Here is a 16269-nt window from a genome sequence, read left to right on the forward strand (position 1 = left end):
TGCCTTTAGTTTTTATTTTCTTCGATTTGTTAAAGGTGGTCCATATTAGGGGACTCACACATACTTTGAGGTTTTTCTATTATTTTTTGTTTGCAGTAGAAACTCGGGGTACACACTGTTAAAATGTAACAAATACTGCCTTAGCTGTCATATATAGCCATTTTTGTGTTATGAAAGCTTTGGCTGTGGACAGAAACGAGTCCGTTTTAGGCGGCAAATTTAGAGTGAACGCTGGTTTTGAGGTTTGTGTTTCTGCAACTGTTTTGACATGTGCAACTCATCCAGAGAGGGTGAATAAAGCGAATGAAATTGTTTTGAGCGCTCTAGCGCCGTTAGTTTGTCAAAACAGGAGGTGGTCCATATTAGGAGCCTTTCCCCTACTTACTGACACCGGTATGTCAATGTGCGAAATGAATTCAACAACAACGGCAAAATCCCCTTTCTGTCCAAGAACCAGCTATGCTGCTGCTTTTGTCTTTCTGTTCCAGGGGCGGATTAGGGGGGTGGGGTGTTACCGGGGTTCCGGACCCCCCCCCCCCCCCCCCGGCTTCCCCCCCCCCCCCCCAAAAAAAATGTAATACTAACTTTAAAAGACATAATGAGTGGCTTCTGACACCAGTTCATCATGTTTAAAATGAAGGATAAGCCACAAATTGTTTACGAAATAGCTAAATTTCTTCAGCTTCAGGAGTGCTTCGCCCCTGTACCCCGCCAGGGGTCTACCGACCCCTGGACCCCAGGTTCCAACCCCCCACCGTCTGGCCGCTTAACTGCTCCGCCCCTGTGTTCTTGTAGCAGTTACCATTCTTTCTCTACTGCCAGGTCCGGAGTTAGTGGGTGCCCATTTAACTAACACACACACACACACACACACACCGTCACACACACAACACTAACATGTGGACGGTAAAATTCCTTACCCATGTTGGCGTTTGGCGTAATTAGTCGGTTCATGTGCGGGACTGACCTGCCGATCGATTAACTGATTCTGCCTCGCTTAATTCGGCTTTTTTTCGTCTCATTCATGCTAACCTACCAGCACAATGATAAACAAAAATATGATTGATCGCAAAATTGCAGTGTTCGACTCCTTGCAAGAAAACCAATGAAACTTGGTAATTGTATTAATGGATAGAGTTAGACGCCTGAAGCGTGCCACGGTTGAAAGCCCATCAAAGCCTGGGGATGCATCTGTGCATGTGAGAACTCGGAATAGTAAACTGACTGAATAGCCTATGTAAAAGATTCGACTAACTTTCATATTTTGGCATTTTTATTATTGCTGAGTTATGCACTATATGCGGGGGAAATGATAATTATGAGAAATTGGGATCAGGTGTGTATACATGCCCGGCTGGTTCTGCAAACGAATTAAAGCTATCAGTTTGAGAAGATAATCATGTCAGTACTGAACGGAACATCTACACTAAAATATTATATTCGGATATTCTATCAATCAATCAATATGAAGCTTAGCGCGTATTCCGTGGGTACAGTTCTTAGCGCTTGTCGAAGAGTTGTCAACACAGGACTAACAAAGAAACCAACATCTACAGACGGACACGAACCCTATCACACACTAGCAAACCCTGATAAACATACAACAAACATTTTTAACAATAATGTACACATCAATAGCTAGGCCCAAACAAAATAATATTAAACACAAAGAAAACACCTCTCACAGAGCACAGCACAAGAATGTCTTTTGGGGCACAACACATCACGTCGAACATGAAAGTCGCAGCCAGCTACGGGAAGAACTGAGTCTTCAACCTACTCTTGAACGCGTCAAGAGAGGGGCTCTGGCGCAGCTCAAGCGGCAGGGAGTTCCAGACGGAGGGGCCCGCGGAGGGGAATGCACGCTGACCAGCAGATGCGAGTTTCGAGCGAGGGATGTGAAGGCGGAGTGGGTCAGCAGCAGAACGAAGGGGACGGTCGGAGGGCTGGGTGTACAGGTCCAGGGAGGATTGAAGGTACTCGGGAGCAGTCGTTGAGACACTTGTAGACGAGAGTGGACAGTTTGTAGGAGATACGGGTGTTGACAGGGAGCCAGTGCAAGGAGCGAAGTAGGGGGGTGATGTGGTCTCGCTTCGTCTTCCTCAACGTCAGCCTGGCAGCAGCGTTCTGGACTCGTTGTAGGCCATGAGTGGATGAGGCGGGGAGGCCAGCCAGAAGGGAGTTGCAGTAGTCGGCAGACCGACTGAAGATGAGGGAGACAACCAGCTTGACACAGGCGTCGTGGCCGGTGAGGTAGCGACGGATTATTGTTGTGTTTTTGTTTGTTTGTTCTTGTTGTTTGTGTGTTGTTGTTTTTTATGAAGCAGAAATGCCTTTTCTCTTATTCTTCTCATTTTAACACGTCCCGGTGTAACACGAGAAAATTACTCCCACGAGATGTTTACTCCGGAGTAAAAATTTCGTACGAAAATGTTACTCCCTTTACGAAAAAAGCACTCCCCCATTACACGAGAAAATTACTCCCCACGACAGGTGAGTTCCGAGTTAACATTTCGTACACAAATGTTACTCTCCTGACGAATAAATAACGAATAAATTACTTCACCCCAACACGAGCAATTTAACTTCCCATGCCAGGTGTACGAAATTTTTACTCCCTTGTCCCCTGTTAGTCTTGGTGGCGGAAGGGGTGGAAGGAGGGTAGCGCGACATTCGTGTGCGCGAGATCACTTATTGGCATTATCCCTTCACCCGCATCCCATTTTTGCGTAGGCCTACACAAGATTTTTTCTGGAAGTAAAACAAATGGGGAGTAAAAATGTCGTGGAGAGAGTAATTTTTTCGTGCCTTGGGGAGTTCTTTTCTCGTACGAAAAGTGTACTCGGAGTAAGAATTTCGTACGAAATATTTACTCCGGAGTAAATTTTTCCTGGAGTAAAAATGTTGTGTTACACCGGCAAATTATGTGAGGAGTTTGTCAGTGACAGTGTGCAGACGAGCTCCATGGTCCAAGGGAAGCAACTCTTTATGGGTATTGTCGCAAACATGAGAACATAGCTTTCTGTTCATTTTGTGTGTCTTTATAAGCTAATTAACTTCAGATGTCATCATTCTGGTCTGATTCGCTGGCTAATGATACATAATGTTGATGTGAATATTTCAGTCAGTGCAGACGCTTTTCCTTTTACGACAAACGCCAACTTGTGAGGTCTAATTTTGGAAGTTGTCGTTTTGGTACGATGCTCCTCAGACGAATCGACGACTTCCTGCTTTACACTGTTGTGAGTAGATGTTCCTTGTTTACAACCTAATGAAACTCTTTGCAAGTGGATAAGAAATGGGGAAACCCACGTTTCCTTTGTAGGATTTCCTTCGCGCATGAGTAGTTCCACGGTGTTGGTGTGCAATTATGTAGCAATGTCTGCTTCACTGACACTGAGTCAAAAACATGTATTTCTTTTGGCATTTCTTTTCTATACATGGATGTGCAGGCAGGTCAGTCTTATTGTTAGAGTGATAGTATTCAAGTTTGCTATTCATCTCACAAAAACCAGTCACTTCAAAAGGGCAACCTTTGCTAAAGGAGGAAAATGTACATGTATAGGCCTAATTGCTTGATTTTAAAGTTACTGTCCTTGACACTTCAACTGTTCAAGGTGCACAAAGCTCTAGATCCAGGGCTTTCAGTCATGCCTCAGGCTATCTATCCATTTAACATTAGGCAAGCATTGCGGAATGCACAGCGCGTTGACGAGCACTACGTTTGTAGACGCGTGGCGCGCTGACGAGAGCTGTGATCAGGGACGTGCGTCGCTATCACTTTCCCCTATCAGCATCAGTCATATTTTGATGCATATTGCGTGTAACCTAGTGCCATTATATGGCAGTACATGTATTAAAAATACTACCTGAAGCTCAAAGTTCTTTAATTGTCACCTGTATTTTTTCCTGTTTGTGTCAGAACTTACGTCACGATCAAGCGGAAGCCTTAGAAGAGAGTGAACTCTAATGCAAAAGAATTGATGATGTTGTCTGCATCATAGCTGTTTTCGTTTTTGATTTCATTAAATAGACAGTGAACTATGTCTGTCAAAAGCCGACCTGGAACTGGAAGACTATTAGTCTCGGTGAGAGGGAGAATTCTTTCTATCTTGGGTACCTTTCATCAAGACATTATAATTGTGTTTGATTGTGTAAAAAAAATTAAAAGATGGTATTATGAGGCCTTGTTCATCTGAAAATCAAAGCCAAGTTTGACTCTGAATGAATACTACCATTTTTGTTTTTGCATACTTAGTTACACGACTCTTTTCATACTTCTGTTGTGACGGACTCTCAGGCGGCCTCCCACCTCCTGCCTGCCGGTTAGACAGTGATGCCACCCATACGACGCTTGCCTCACATTCGCTGTCCACCGGCCTACCTCATGTTCAGCACATGCGACAAAGCCGTCCGACCTGCAGTCACCGCCCCGGTAGAGGGCCAGGCTGTCGCACCACAGCCCAGTGCAGAGGAAGTGGCTGCTGCAAAGAACGTGGGCGCTAAGAGTCACTGCTGTCGCATGCTGCAGGGTCTGCAAGAGCTGCGCAATAATGACACCCTGTGCGACTACTCCCTGTTTGCTGATGGACAGGTGAGCCTGTTTTACTTGACCAACTTTGATGAGTTTGTGCAATCCCTTGTGAAAATGTGACTTCTGTTGTAGTCTTACTCAGCTACGGTTCCAAAGCTTGTTTTCTGCATACATGTACAGTGAGGTGCATCGTGCAAAGTTAGGCTCTTGTCACACACTCCTAGTATGATACTGTGATATTGATAAGATTAAGACCATAACATAGTTCTTTAGCCTGACCATAACATAGTTCTTCATCCTTTCTGAAGCTTTCCGACCTCCCTTTTTCCACAGGTTGCCGAGTGTTGCAAGTTTCATTCTTCGGTTTTCTTTTGAAACAAAAGTTTGAACTATCACGAAAGAGCACTCCTTTAGGCTGAAATGATAGTGATTCTTAAAAAAATTCTGTGTTTGGCACTGTTGACAGGAAATCAAAGTTCACAAGGCAGCCATGGCAGCGTGCAGTGATTACTTCAGGGTGATGCTGACAGGCAACATGAAGGAGAGTCGAGAACAGTTTGTGGAGCTCAAGGGTGTCACTTCTGAGGGGCTCAAGGTAAAGCAGTCTCTAGGTCCAATGCTTTCTTTGCTGGCCTTTTTCTTTCATTTTCCTATTTGTTCTGTTCTTTCTGAGAAAAATGTCTGTATCTTTGAAACTATTGGGAGCTTTTGATTGAGACTTCCTGTAATCCTCAAATGCCATTAGGCATTCCCATCGACCACTTTTCAAAGGATTATCTTTGTAAAAAATTAAATAAACTATGATGTAATTTGAAGTACACAGTCCAGATGATGTTGGTCATGGACGACCCATATAGAATTTAAGAAGGAATTTTACAGTGTTTATCCCTGTTCGGATGGCGTGGGTTGTGTATACTTTTTCATTGAATCCATCTTAAGAAAGTTTAAGTTGTGCACGACCATCATCATCCGTACTGTATGGTCCAATATGAGTTATTTCTAGTGTGTGTGTGTGTTATCACAAGTTCATACCTGATGGAACTTTCTTCTAGTACAGCATGTTACAACGACTAATCTGTATGCATGTGTTGACATTTCAGGTAGTGGTGGATTTTGTATATACTGGAATGCTGGCGCTAACAGTGGAGAATGTGGAGGAGGTGTTGTCGGCGGCAACGCACCTTCAGGTGAGCGTGGCTGTGGAGCTGTGCAGCAAGTACCTGGAGATTTCCATCACTGTTGACAACTGTGTGGATATCCTCAACTTGGCTGAGCTCTACTCCCTCGCCAGCATGAGCTCCAGGGCCAGACAGTTCATCCTGGATAAATTTGAGGTTGGTACAGTGGAACCCCCCTTTTAAGACCTCCAAATATCCGAGAAAATCAGGTCTTAAAAAGGAGGCAGTCTGAAAATGGGGGTAAATTTACAGAGGTTTTGAAAAGAAACCTGAGAAAACAGGGTCTTAACACTTTCTACGCCACCTATGTTGACCAAGTTATTTTAGCCGAGACAAGCTGTGCTGCAGCAGGTCACTCCGAATTGTAGTAACTGTGTAGTGACGGTGTATCAACATGCTGGAATGCAGGCCTTAGATGGACGTTACAGGAAGCGACTGAAGCTAACAGTCTGAGCGGATCCGTACCTGGTCAGATAGACCCATATGAGTGGGTACGGATATCCGTATCTGGGAGACGATGAGTTAAAAGAGAGGGAGCCTTAAAAGGGGGGTTTATCTGTATTTATTTCTTTTATTTGTTGTTTCGAATGGTTATCTGTTTGTTGTGAAATGCAGTGTGTGTGTAGCAACAGTTTTGTGTACAACTGTGTCCGTGTTCTCATCATAAATTAAAAGTGACAGAGGATGTGATAATGCATGGGTGCAACTCTGCCAGCTACACGCTGGCAGCCGGTTTTTGGTTTCATCGGCTGCCGATGTTTTTTTTCCAGGAGAGGGTTTTTTTGGCATTTTAAATACTAAAAAAGCTGGACCCCAACTTTTGCCGGTTTTTGGAATTTTCCAGGTTGCACCCATGATAATGTCAGGGGCTGTTCAAATTCTTCAACTGTTGCAAATGATTTGACTTCATTGAGATGACATTTTTGGTCTGGGCTTTTTGCAAGACCCTTTTCTGTCGTTGTGTAGACAATTTACAATGCACTTTTAATGGCAGTTGGATATAGCAGCTGGACAATTGTTGCTCATAACTGTAATTTTTGTCACAGGTGGTTGCAGATTCGGAGCAGTATTTCAAGCTGACAGCTCGACAGATGGCGTGCATGTTGGCGGAGAACAGTCTGCGAGTCAACTCTGAGTATCGACTCTTTGAGCTGGTGCTGAGATGGATCAAGAATGACAGAGAAGGAAGACAACCGTTCGTGGCAGACCTGATGAGCAATGTTCGTCTTCCCCTTTTATCGGGGGAGGAACTAGTTGAAAAGGTAATATATCAATTATATGTATTTTTATGTGGATATCAAAACTTTTGACTGGTCAGACCTGAATCATAAATCTGAGTATGAAAACATTGAATGCACTGACATTTTGCTGGCTCAGCTCAAAATTAAGTAGAGTGAGGTGAGGGCAGGGAACAGTTTGTGTGCGTGCATGCTTGTGTGTGTGAGCACTGATGTAATCCATGTATGATGTTTCCGTGGCAGGTGAGCTGTATTGCGGAGATGAAGGACATTGCTGAGTGTGCAGCACTGCTGACCGAGGCCAAAGACTATCACATTGTGACCAGCAAGCAGCCGCTGTTGCAGAGTGACCGCACACAGGTGCGCTCTGACCTGCAATCCCTAGTCATGTGCCATGCTCAAAACCTGGAGTACTATACCTTCCGCAACCAGCGCCAGGGCTTTCTGCGTGACGCCACCATTCCCCTGTACAATCCCAGCGTGGTTGTTGTCGACAACTTCATGTACGCCTGCGGAGGCAAATACGACAGCACCGAAAACAATGAAATCGCCACAGCCCGCTGTTTCCGCTATGACCCACGTTTTGATTCGTGGTTTGAGCTGACCTCCATGACAGAGGCTCGCAAAGACTTTGTGGTGGTGGCGCTGGAGGGAAAGTTGTACGCTGTGGGGGGACAGGACGAAAACATGGTCATGTGCACGGTGGAGTGCTTCACCATCGCTAAAAACGACTGGGAGATGCGGGCGTCCATCTCCAACTCGTGCTACGGACATGCTGGCGCAGTGTGCTCAGGGAAGATCTACATCTCGGGTGGTCAGAGGTTTTCTGGCTGCAGCAGCAACGTGGTGTGCTACACCCCAGAGACGGACGTGTGGGAGGACAGATCCTCCATGCTGAACGGACGCTGCAACCACGTGATGCTGGAGGTGGGGGAGAAGCTGTACGTGATAGGGGGCAACATCGAGGACAGCTACGGCTTCCCGGTCCCCATCATCGCCATCGAGCGCTACTGCCCCGGGACCGACCAGTGGACGCTATGTCAGAGCACGTGCAACATCCGCGAGGCAGGGGCCAGCGTGCTGGACAGCAAGATCTACATCGTGGGCGGTATCAACGGGGAGCATTACTACTCTGACCTCCTGCAGACCTTTGAACCCGTTAAGGATGAGCTGAGATTGGTGGAGAAGTTCCCCACTAGGATTTACGGAAGGGCTTGCTGCATTCTCACCTTGCCACAGTATGTTTAGTCACCGCAACAAATCTCCTGTTTTATTAACTACACAAATGAAATGAAAATGAATGAATGTTGGTCATGTTTTACTATTAGGGTAAAGCATTTTCCAGAGTTCTGGAGGGGTGTTGTGTGCTCTTTATTGACCTTTTTTTTTAAACCACCACTAGGTATTTTTGTTTAATTTGTGGACATGGATCAAATATAATGAAGTTGTGAACTTTTACATGAAAATTGTAATGGAACGTAATTATAAACAGTTTACAATGATTCAGTATTCTGATTTTATTGTTGGAGGTGTTTTTTTCTCTCTGTTTTACACCAAGCTTTTGTCATCGACATTTTACACCAAGCAGTGATTGACAACACTGCTCATGAAGACCAGATGAGATTTTTTTTTAAGTTGGATGTTTTTGTTAGCTTCTGCATCCCACCCCTCTATGTTTCAAATGTAGCAACCTCATAGAACAGGAACACTTCTGATTATAGGGAATATGCTTAGCAAGCATGCATGTATAACTGCAAAAGTCTCAGATTTAGGATATAGACATGATATTGCTGGGGATATTTGCTATTTTTGCCATTGTATAACTGTGGTTTAATTTTAAATGTGTCAAGCGCAAAGAGCATAATTGTAAAGTTATGATGTTGCGCTATATAAATGCTCATTTAATATTATTATTATTCCAGAACAGTTGACTCTCTTTGAAAAAGCCCCCAAATCTGCCATAAGTGGGTTGAAAAAGCTTCCTAGTATGAGCATTGTTTGTACGTATTGACAACATGGTTTTGAGGAAGAAACCAGCTTGTACGCCGAGGATGGCCCCCAAACTAGTTATAGTGTTATATTCTATAACTATCTGGCTTTTGTGATCTGTTATTTGCTGCACATGTTTGTGCGTTGGCTGTGGTGATTATCTTAGCTTGAGACTGGCTGAACGGTGGATATGTGCTGTGTAATATGATTCAATCTTACATGATCATCAACCCCCCGAGGGTTAGGGGGAAGAATTTACCCGATGCTCCCCAGCATGTCGTAAGAGGCGACTAACGGATTCTGTTTCTCCTTTTACCCTTGTGAAGTGTTTCTTGTATAGAATATAGTCAATTTTTGTAAAGATTTTAGTCAAGCAGTATGTAAGAAATGTTAAGTCCTTTGTACTGGAAACTTGCATTCTCCCAGTAAGGTAATACATTGTACTGCGTTGCAAGCCCCTGGAGCAAATTTTTGATTAGTGCTTTTGTGAACAAGAAACAATTGACAAGTGGCTCTATCCCATCTCCCCCCTTTCCCCGTCGCGATATAACCTTCGTGGTTGAAAACGACGTTAAACACCAAATAAAGAAAGAACATGATCATCAGTAGTCATACTGTGTTCTCGCGGGCGTAACCTTAAACTCCTGACTAGAAAATGAACTTCCTGTTTTTATGTGACAACTTGCATCAGATGTTTTGTGTTCTGTATGTCAGTGTCAATATTTGATTTAGTTTTCCTGCATCTTTCTGAAGAGTGTTTCTGAGTGTTTGAAGAAAAGAATTCCAGAAGTCAGTCATACCAGGTGTTTGCAATTGTGACGCAAGCTTCTTGAAGCTACTGTTTAAAGATCATATTGTGCTCTCTCTGTTGTCTTTTAAATGTGAATACCATCTGACTATTCTTGTGTGACTGTGAAGGTTATCAAAGGTTTCAGCTGTGAGAAATTTCAGTGCTGTTAGCTGTCAAAATGGGAGAATTTACTGCAGAGATCTCCATTCGCTACTTAAGAGCATAAGCGATACATAGCGGTCTATGGGCAGACCACTCACCCACACAGCCGTTTCTGACATGGTTGTCTGCTAGAAACCCTTCGATGCTGTTCATCTTTCAGCTTGCGTAGTGGCAAGCGTAACACAATGATATTCAAGACAGCAGTCCTTCGTAATCAACCATAACCAAATCATGTCAGCAGTACAGTTGACCCACTTGCATTGACAGAAAAAAAACTAAACCGTGCTTTCTCGGACTGATCTCTCACCCGCACATTAATTTATCAGCTCTTGATAGGGTAGTTTGTTCTAAATTCTCCTGTCAGGTGGGCCAACAGCTTACAGACACACACGGTTTTGGTTTCCATTGAGAAGTAGACAAAATGAGCGGATGTGAAACAGCAGTCACCGAGAGCATTCACGGCGTCACCGAGATGTTCAGTCGTTTTCTTAAGAAATGACAAGACACACAAAGCATTTAAAAGCAACAGTTCACTTCTTCACAACCCATACAAACCCGATAAAGTTATTTCCAAAAATCGTCTATTGAGGTTCTTAAATAATGGAATGCTTCATGTATGAATAAAACGCATTATCTGAAATATCAAAAAAGATTTAAAAAAACAGTTGTCTGATTACACTTGAACACACAAGGCCTGTTGAGGGCACTTGGTCCTTACAATAGAATGTAACTTAAGTTTAAATTGACAAGCATTATTATCAACGAGCAGAAAAGAGACAGAGATTTTTTTATTACATAGCTCAATACAGTGCATGCACAGTGAAATAGTAAGTTGCTGGTCGAAATGACTTTAGATTGGATCTCAGCAGCCAAGCAGAGAGGACACATGTTTGCTGTAAGTTAAGCAGGCAGTTCTGCCATGGCAATGCTGCAGCTGCCTGATGTCACTCATGGACTGCAATAAAAGTACTGTTCTCCACCTATCTTCAACGGTTGTTCAATGTCAGCATGAACAAAACAAGAATGTGCGCAGAAGTGTCATACATATTTTCTTGGATCACAGAAATGCAGTTTCACTTACAGTCAAGAATAAATGTGTTTGTTCAACCTATCGTTTGACTTAATTGGGTTATTATGTGTTGCCCATCTTTTCTCTTGGTTAACACACATGTACACTATGTCAGAATAAGTCAAATAATAATGCTGTAATATTGCAAGTCTTTTGTTTCTAAAACGTTCAAATTATATGCCTTTTCTTTCATAAGTGGGTCAAAGCTTTGAGAGATACTTATCTCCTCTTGTTTCACAACCTCATTTTCCAAAATTGCGTTAAACACCAACTCATATCAAAGGATTTGAAAATATGTGTGCTCGTTTCCAAGTTGAACACATCATTTGTGTTAGCCTTTAACACTGTGGGAAATACTGCTTTAATTTCAATTTAATGTTAAATTCACTTCAATTTAACATCAACTGAACACTTGACTTGTAATCAGCAAGGAGGTAAGGCTTGAAAAGACAAAACATCATGACAGCTGCCAATGACATTGCACAAATGGACTTGATTAAGGTCACTCACAAGACCTCCTCTCCTATCGCGCTTTGCATCAGCAGTTGCATAATTTTAGCTAGCACTGATAATGGTGGCTTGTTCACAGGGATCCCGTTTTCTTCAGAAGTGTGTGAAGAAACGCATTCCTCTACAGCAGCACTAAGTTTTCCAGCTATGGATGCTGGTGCGTCTGATAACATTTCTCCCCAGTTGAACAAGCCCATATAGGGATGTTTCAGCACATCACGACACATCGTCTGAAACAAAAATATCAAACTTGGTTACTGGACCTGCCTTTGCCAGAAGTTTTATATACCAGAAACTAACTATCTGCTGCCCTATCTGAATATAGACATTGAAGAAAATGGCCAAGTTTAAAAGGGACTGGAAGCTTCAGGTCGTGGCTAATATCTATACTACTGGATTTGGATACTTTCTTACCTTCTTCTTCTTCTGCGTTCGTGGGCTGAAACTCCCACGTACACTCGTGTTTTTTGAACGAGTGGAATTTTACGCGTATGACTGTTTTTTACCCGGCCATTTAGGCAGCCATACGCCGTTTTCAGAGGAAGCATGCTGGGTATTTTCGTGTTTCTATAACCCACCGAACTCTGACATGGATTACAGGATCTTTTTCGTGCGCACTTGGTCTTGTGCTTGCGTGTACACACGGGGGTGTTCGGACACCGAGGAGAGTCTGCACACAAAGTTGACTCTGAGAAATAAATCTCTCGCCGAACGTGGGGACGAACTCGCGCTGACAGCGGCCAACTGGATACAAATCCAGCGTGCTACCGACTGAGCTACATCCCCGCCCTATACTTTCTTATGATGACTCATCTGGACTGAACCTGGCCAGATTCTTTTGATCAGCAAGATCGCTCAAACAGCTGACCTTAAGAACCTCTAGCTCACGATTCTCTTGCACTTTACCGAAAATTGTAGGTGATCGAGGCACGTCTATTGATGAGGATAAATTTAGGTGACTCAAAAGGTGACTGGCCAATAGGCACTATGAGAATATTCACGACTTGCAGGACCCCATGGCCCAGCAAATTTAACAGACCCAATGTGAAGGCCATATGGTTTGTGGGGGGGAACCAGAACTTCCGGTTAGATAACATGTCGATAAAACGTGGAAACTTCACTACAACATGGATTGTGTTGAAAGACAGATCAGCACACAGAACCCCTGTTCATCATAACCCAGCGGCAGCCACTCACTTTGCAAAAGGAAATCCTCAGTGAAACGTCCTCACATAAAATTCTCACATCCTAAACTGCAAAGGAAACAAATTTCACCTTTTCCAATTATTATTTCCCCACAGACAGCGACAGATTCCCACTCACTTTCACCTTAGTAAAAAACAAGAAGGGATTATGTCTCTTTGTCTAAAAGAAACATGACATAATAATACATTTGACACGACTATGACAACACTTTTCTTAATTCTTGTCTACAAGAACCGGAAGTTTGAGTCCCCCCAACAAATGGGAAAGCCAAAACTAATAATGGCTGCCACCATGCGCTCAGTCCCAAACCCCACTACATGTACAAGTCGTGAAAACTGGCATTCAGGCCACTGTAACCTAAAGATTAAACAAGTCCCGTAAAGCGAAAATACAACATTTAGTCAAGCTCAGTCGAGCTCACAGAATGAAACTGAACGCATTGCATTTTTTCCGCAAGACCGTACACTCGTAGCATCGTCTGTCCACCGCTCGTGGCAAAGGCAGTGAAATCAACAATCCAGAAAAGCGCGGTAGCGGTTGCGCTGAGGAGGATAGCACGCTTTTCTATATCTCTATTTTTTTTAACTCTCTGATTCTGAACGTGTTTTTAATCCAAACATATCATATCTATATGTTTTTTGAATCAGGAACGAACAAGGAATAAGATGAAATTGTTTTTAAATCGATTTCAAAAATTTAATTTTAATCATAATTTTTATATTTTTAATTTTCAGAGCTTGTTTTTAATCCGAATATAACATATTTATATGTTTTTGGAATCAGAAAACGATGAAGAATACGATAAACGTAATTTTGGATCGTTTTATTGAAAAAAAAATTTAATTACAATTTTCAGATTTCTTAATGACCAAAGTCATTATTTAATTGTTAAGCCTCCAAGCTGAAATGCAATACCAAAGTCCGGCCTTCGTCGAAGATTGCTTGGCCAAAATTTCAATCAATTTGATTGAAAAATGAGGGTGTGACAGTGCCGCCTCAACTTTTACAAAATGCCGGATATGACGTCATCAAAGACATTTATCAAAAAAATGAAAAAAACGTCTGGGGATATCATACCCAGGAACTCTCATGAAAAATTTCATAAAGATCGGTCCAGTAGTTTACTCTGAATCGCTCTACACACACACACACACACACACACACCACGACCCTTGTCTCGATTCCCCCCCTCACTGTTAAAACATTTAGTCAAAACTTGACTAAATGTAAAAATAGAGTCCACATGGTTGTTTTCTGTTGGCTCAGGGTTTTTTGGGGGACCAGTTTTACAACCCCTTCCCCTACCTCCACCACCAGGCAGCCTGATCATAGGGGAAAGTCATTTCTTCCTTCTGGATTGGACACATAAACAATAAGAGAAGGTCAATGTAATTCTATTAGTTTTTTTCTATCTTTGTTTCTTTCCTAATTTCTTTCCTTCTTTCTTTCGTGAGAGTGTGGAAATGCGCAGTCACCATTACCTGCAAGTTGTTGTTCGTGATTCCCTTCCAACATGTGCCACTATCGACATAACACCAACCACCGCAATCAAAAAAGTTGCAGTCACTGTGAGTCTTGCACGTAGACCTATTGAAGATGTCCATCATTTGTTTGTGAAAGAATAAATTATCAGCATCAATGATTCTGACGCTTCCGTCATCACACACCCCAAAGTTGCTTCCCTTAACATCACAGCTATGCAGCACCTGTGGAAAGTCTTCTTCAAGCTGCTTGATCAGCTTCAACAGCTTGATTCCAGTGCTGGCTTCTTGCTGCCAAGAAACTGGGGCGGGTGTTGTCCTTGCCACGGATATAATATACCTGTCCAGCAGCCCAGGGGGGCACGACTCTTGCAAGTACAGAGGGCCGCAAGTACCGTAAAGTCGGGGAACAACCCCACTGCCGTAAAGTACTTTACCCAATAAGTACTCGGTTTGTTCCATAAGCATCATAATGGTCCTGTACGCCGCCGTCCTGTTCTCCGAGGTCCCTAGGAATTGTTCATAATCCTCCTCCCACATCAGTTTCAGCACATCTGTGTCAGGCGGAATTGGATCAAACCCGAGCTCCAACCGCACTCTTTCGCGCAGTGCTTCATTCATGTAGTTTTTGAAATTTGAAGACTCAGCATCTGTAGGTAGGAGGCCAGGGTGGTCAGAGAGTATGCGGGAGATGTTGTGATTTGGGGACTTCAACGCTGAGGATATCGTCCGTCCCTGCTGGCAGAAGTCGTTACACTTCATCATCTGCACTTGCTTCCCCCCATGGAAGTTTGTGCAGGCACTGAACTTGACTTGGCCAGTCTGGCACAGTGGGTGACACAAAGAGCCAGTGATCTCACCTTGTCTGTAGAGCTGGCACTGAAAAACAAAAGGCTCACTTCATCAACTCTTTGTAGTTTTTCTTCAACAGATTTAAGTAGGTAAAGAGATAATAATAATAATAATAATAATAAATGAGCATTTATATAGCGCAACATCATAACTTTACAAGTATGCTCTTTGCGCTTGACACATTTAAAATTAAAACACAGTTATACAAGCATTTACATCTACATTCATAGTCAACAACGCTTAATTAAAAGAGAAGCATGCTTTAATTGATTACTTGAATAATTTAACATGCACAGTTGAAAGCAGTGATTTACAATCAGAAGTACCGCAGTGATGCACACTCAAGCACATGTTTCATCATATGTCGTGGTAGGAGAGGGAGAAAAATGAACAGTTTCTTCAGAGAGATTCCTAAAATGCATCAGCTTATATTTCTGTTCATATGTTGCAAAGAAACATGTTTTATATCTGCTTCTGTCATTCATTTGCACAAACATGCTTTATATCTGCTTCTGTCATTCATGTGCACATCACAAGTCATTTGCATTTTGTTCAGAAATATTAAAGAAAAACTCACAAAATCATCAATGTAGATGTTGGACTCCTTGTCTGAACACTTAATCAGAGAATCAAAGAGCTGAGACCGAAATGTATAGACTAAACAGATGATGGATGCAAGCAAGCAGATAGTGCCCAACCCACAGAAAAATGCCACAACTCCAATTCTACGAAGCAAGAAAAAGCACCGCTGACAAATACGCCGTCTGAGCCATCGTAGCATAGTGCATCTGCTGTTCAATTGTCAGTTATTGGGATGAATACAGAAACTGACTTAGAAGTCAACGTTAAACCCAACAGTTGTATGTTAGTTTTACCACTAACATTTGAACTAAAACTTAGACTAAGACCTACGCAGATGGGCCTGCTAATCCGAAAGGCATAAAGTCTTTTATCCGTGTGAAAAGTGTCACTGTAGTATTTCAAATTCAGCATTGACTAAGCTGAGCCAGATGATGTTCCACCCAATATAACTTCACATCCTGGTTTCAATATCGATCAAGGCTTTCCAACCGTACATGGAGAATTCAATATCTCTTGTTTCACTTCAGACCAGTTTCAGCAGAGTTTTTCGCAATACATTCCTACAATGCCTAAACTTGTGTCATCGATTTCCATTTTATGATGCTGGAAATATGCGTTCAGTTTTCTCCCGTTTTGCCAGCAGACGAACTATTGCAGGCTGAAGTAAACAAGAAGCCA

At 42.8% G+C, this 16269-nt stretch overlaps 2 protein-coding genes across 2 annotated transcripts; one reads left to right on the plus strand and one right to left on the minus strand.

Annotated features, from left to right (window-relative positions):
* Nucleotides 1–3144: 3144 nt before the first annotated feature.
* Nucleotides 3145–9736, plus strand: LOC138964895 (kelch-like protein 9). Its single transcript, XM_070336969.1, has 6 exons — nucleotides 3145–3242; nucleotides 4301–4594; nucleotides 5001–5129; nucleotides 5635–5868; nucleotides 6759–6974; nucleotides 7194–9736. The coding sequence occupies exons 2-6, from the start codon at nucleotides 4337–4339 to the stop codon at nucleotides 8196–8198; spliced, it is 1842 nt and encodes a 613-aa protein (XP_070193070.1). The 5' UTR covers nucleotides 3145–3242; nucleotides 4301–4336; the 3' UTR covers nucleotides 8199–9736.
* Nucleotides 9737–10661: 925 nt separating this feature from the next.
* Nucleotides 10662–16235, minus strand: LOC138964906 (divergent protein kinase domain 1C-like). Its single transcript, XM_070336980.1, has 3 exons — nucleotides 15587–16235; nucleotides 14158–15036; nucleotides 10662–11700 (listed from the first exon to the last, which is right to left on the minus strand). Exons 1-3 carry the CDS (start codon nucleotides 15788–15790, stop codon nucleotides 11467–11469), a joined length of 1317 nt encoding a protein of 438 aa, XP_070193081.1. The 5' UTR covers nucleotides 15791–16235; the 3' UTR covers nucleotides 10662–11466.
* Nucleotides 16236–16269: the final 34 nt, after the last annotated feature.

The sequence above is a fragment of the Littorina saxatilis genome, linkage group LG1 (genome assembly GCF_037325665.1).
Source record: "Littorina saxatilis isolate snail1 linkage group LG1, US_GU_Lsax_2.0, whole genome shotgun sequence".
Classification (NCBI taxonomy): Eukaryota; Metazoa; Mollusca; class Gastropoda; order Littorinimorpha; family Littorinidae; genus Littorina; species Littorina saxatilis.

Bases quoted from the DNA above. Each gene is read 5' to 3' on its own strand.
- LOC138964895 (XM_070336969.1), top strand. From the start codon at position 4,337: ATGCCACCCATACGACGCTTGCCTCACATTCGCTGTCCACCGGCCTAC. The intron at 4,595-5,000 runs GTGAGCCTGTTT...CACTGTTGACAG, and splicing joins CCCTGTTTGCTGATGGACAG to GAAATCAAAGTTCACAAGGC. The intron at 5,130-5,634 runs GTAAAGCAGTCT...TTGACATTTCAG, and splicing joins TCACTTCTGAGGGGCTCAAG to GTAGTGGTGGATTTTGTATA.
- LOC138964906 (XM_070336980.1), bottom strand. From the start codon at position 15,790: ATGCTACGATGGCTCAGACGGCGTATTTGTCAGCGGTGCTTTTTCTTG. The intron at 15,037-15,586 runs GTGAGTTTTTCT...TTTGTTTTTCAG, and splicing joins ACATCTACATTGATGATTTT to TGCCAGCTCTACAGACAAGG. The intron at 11,701-14,157 runs GTAATGGTGACT...TTTTTGTTTCAG, and splicing joins TCACGAACAACAACTTGCAG to ACGATGTGTCGTGATGTGCT.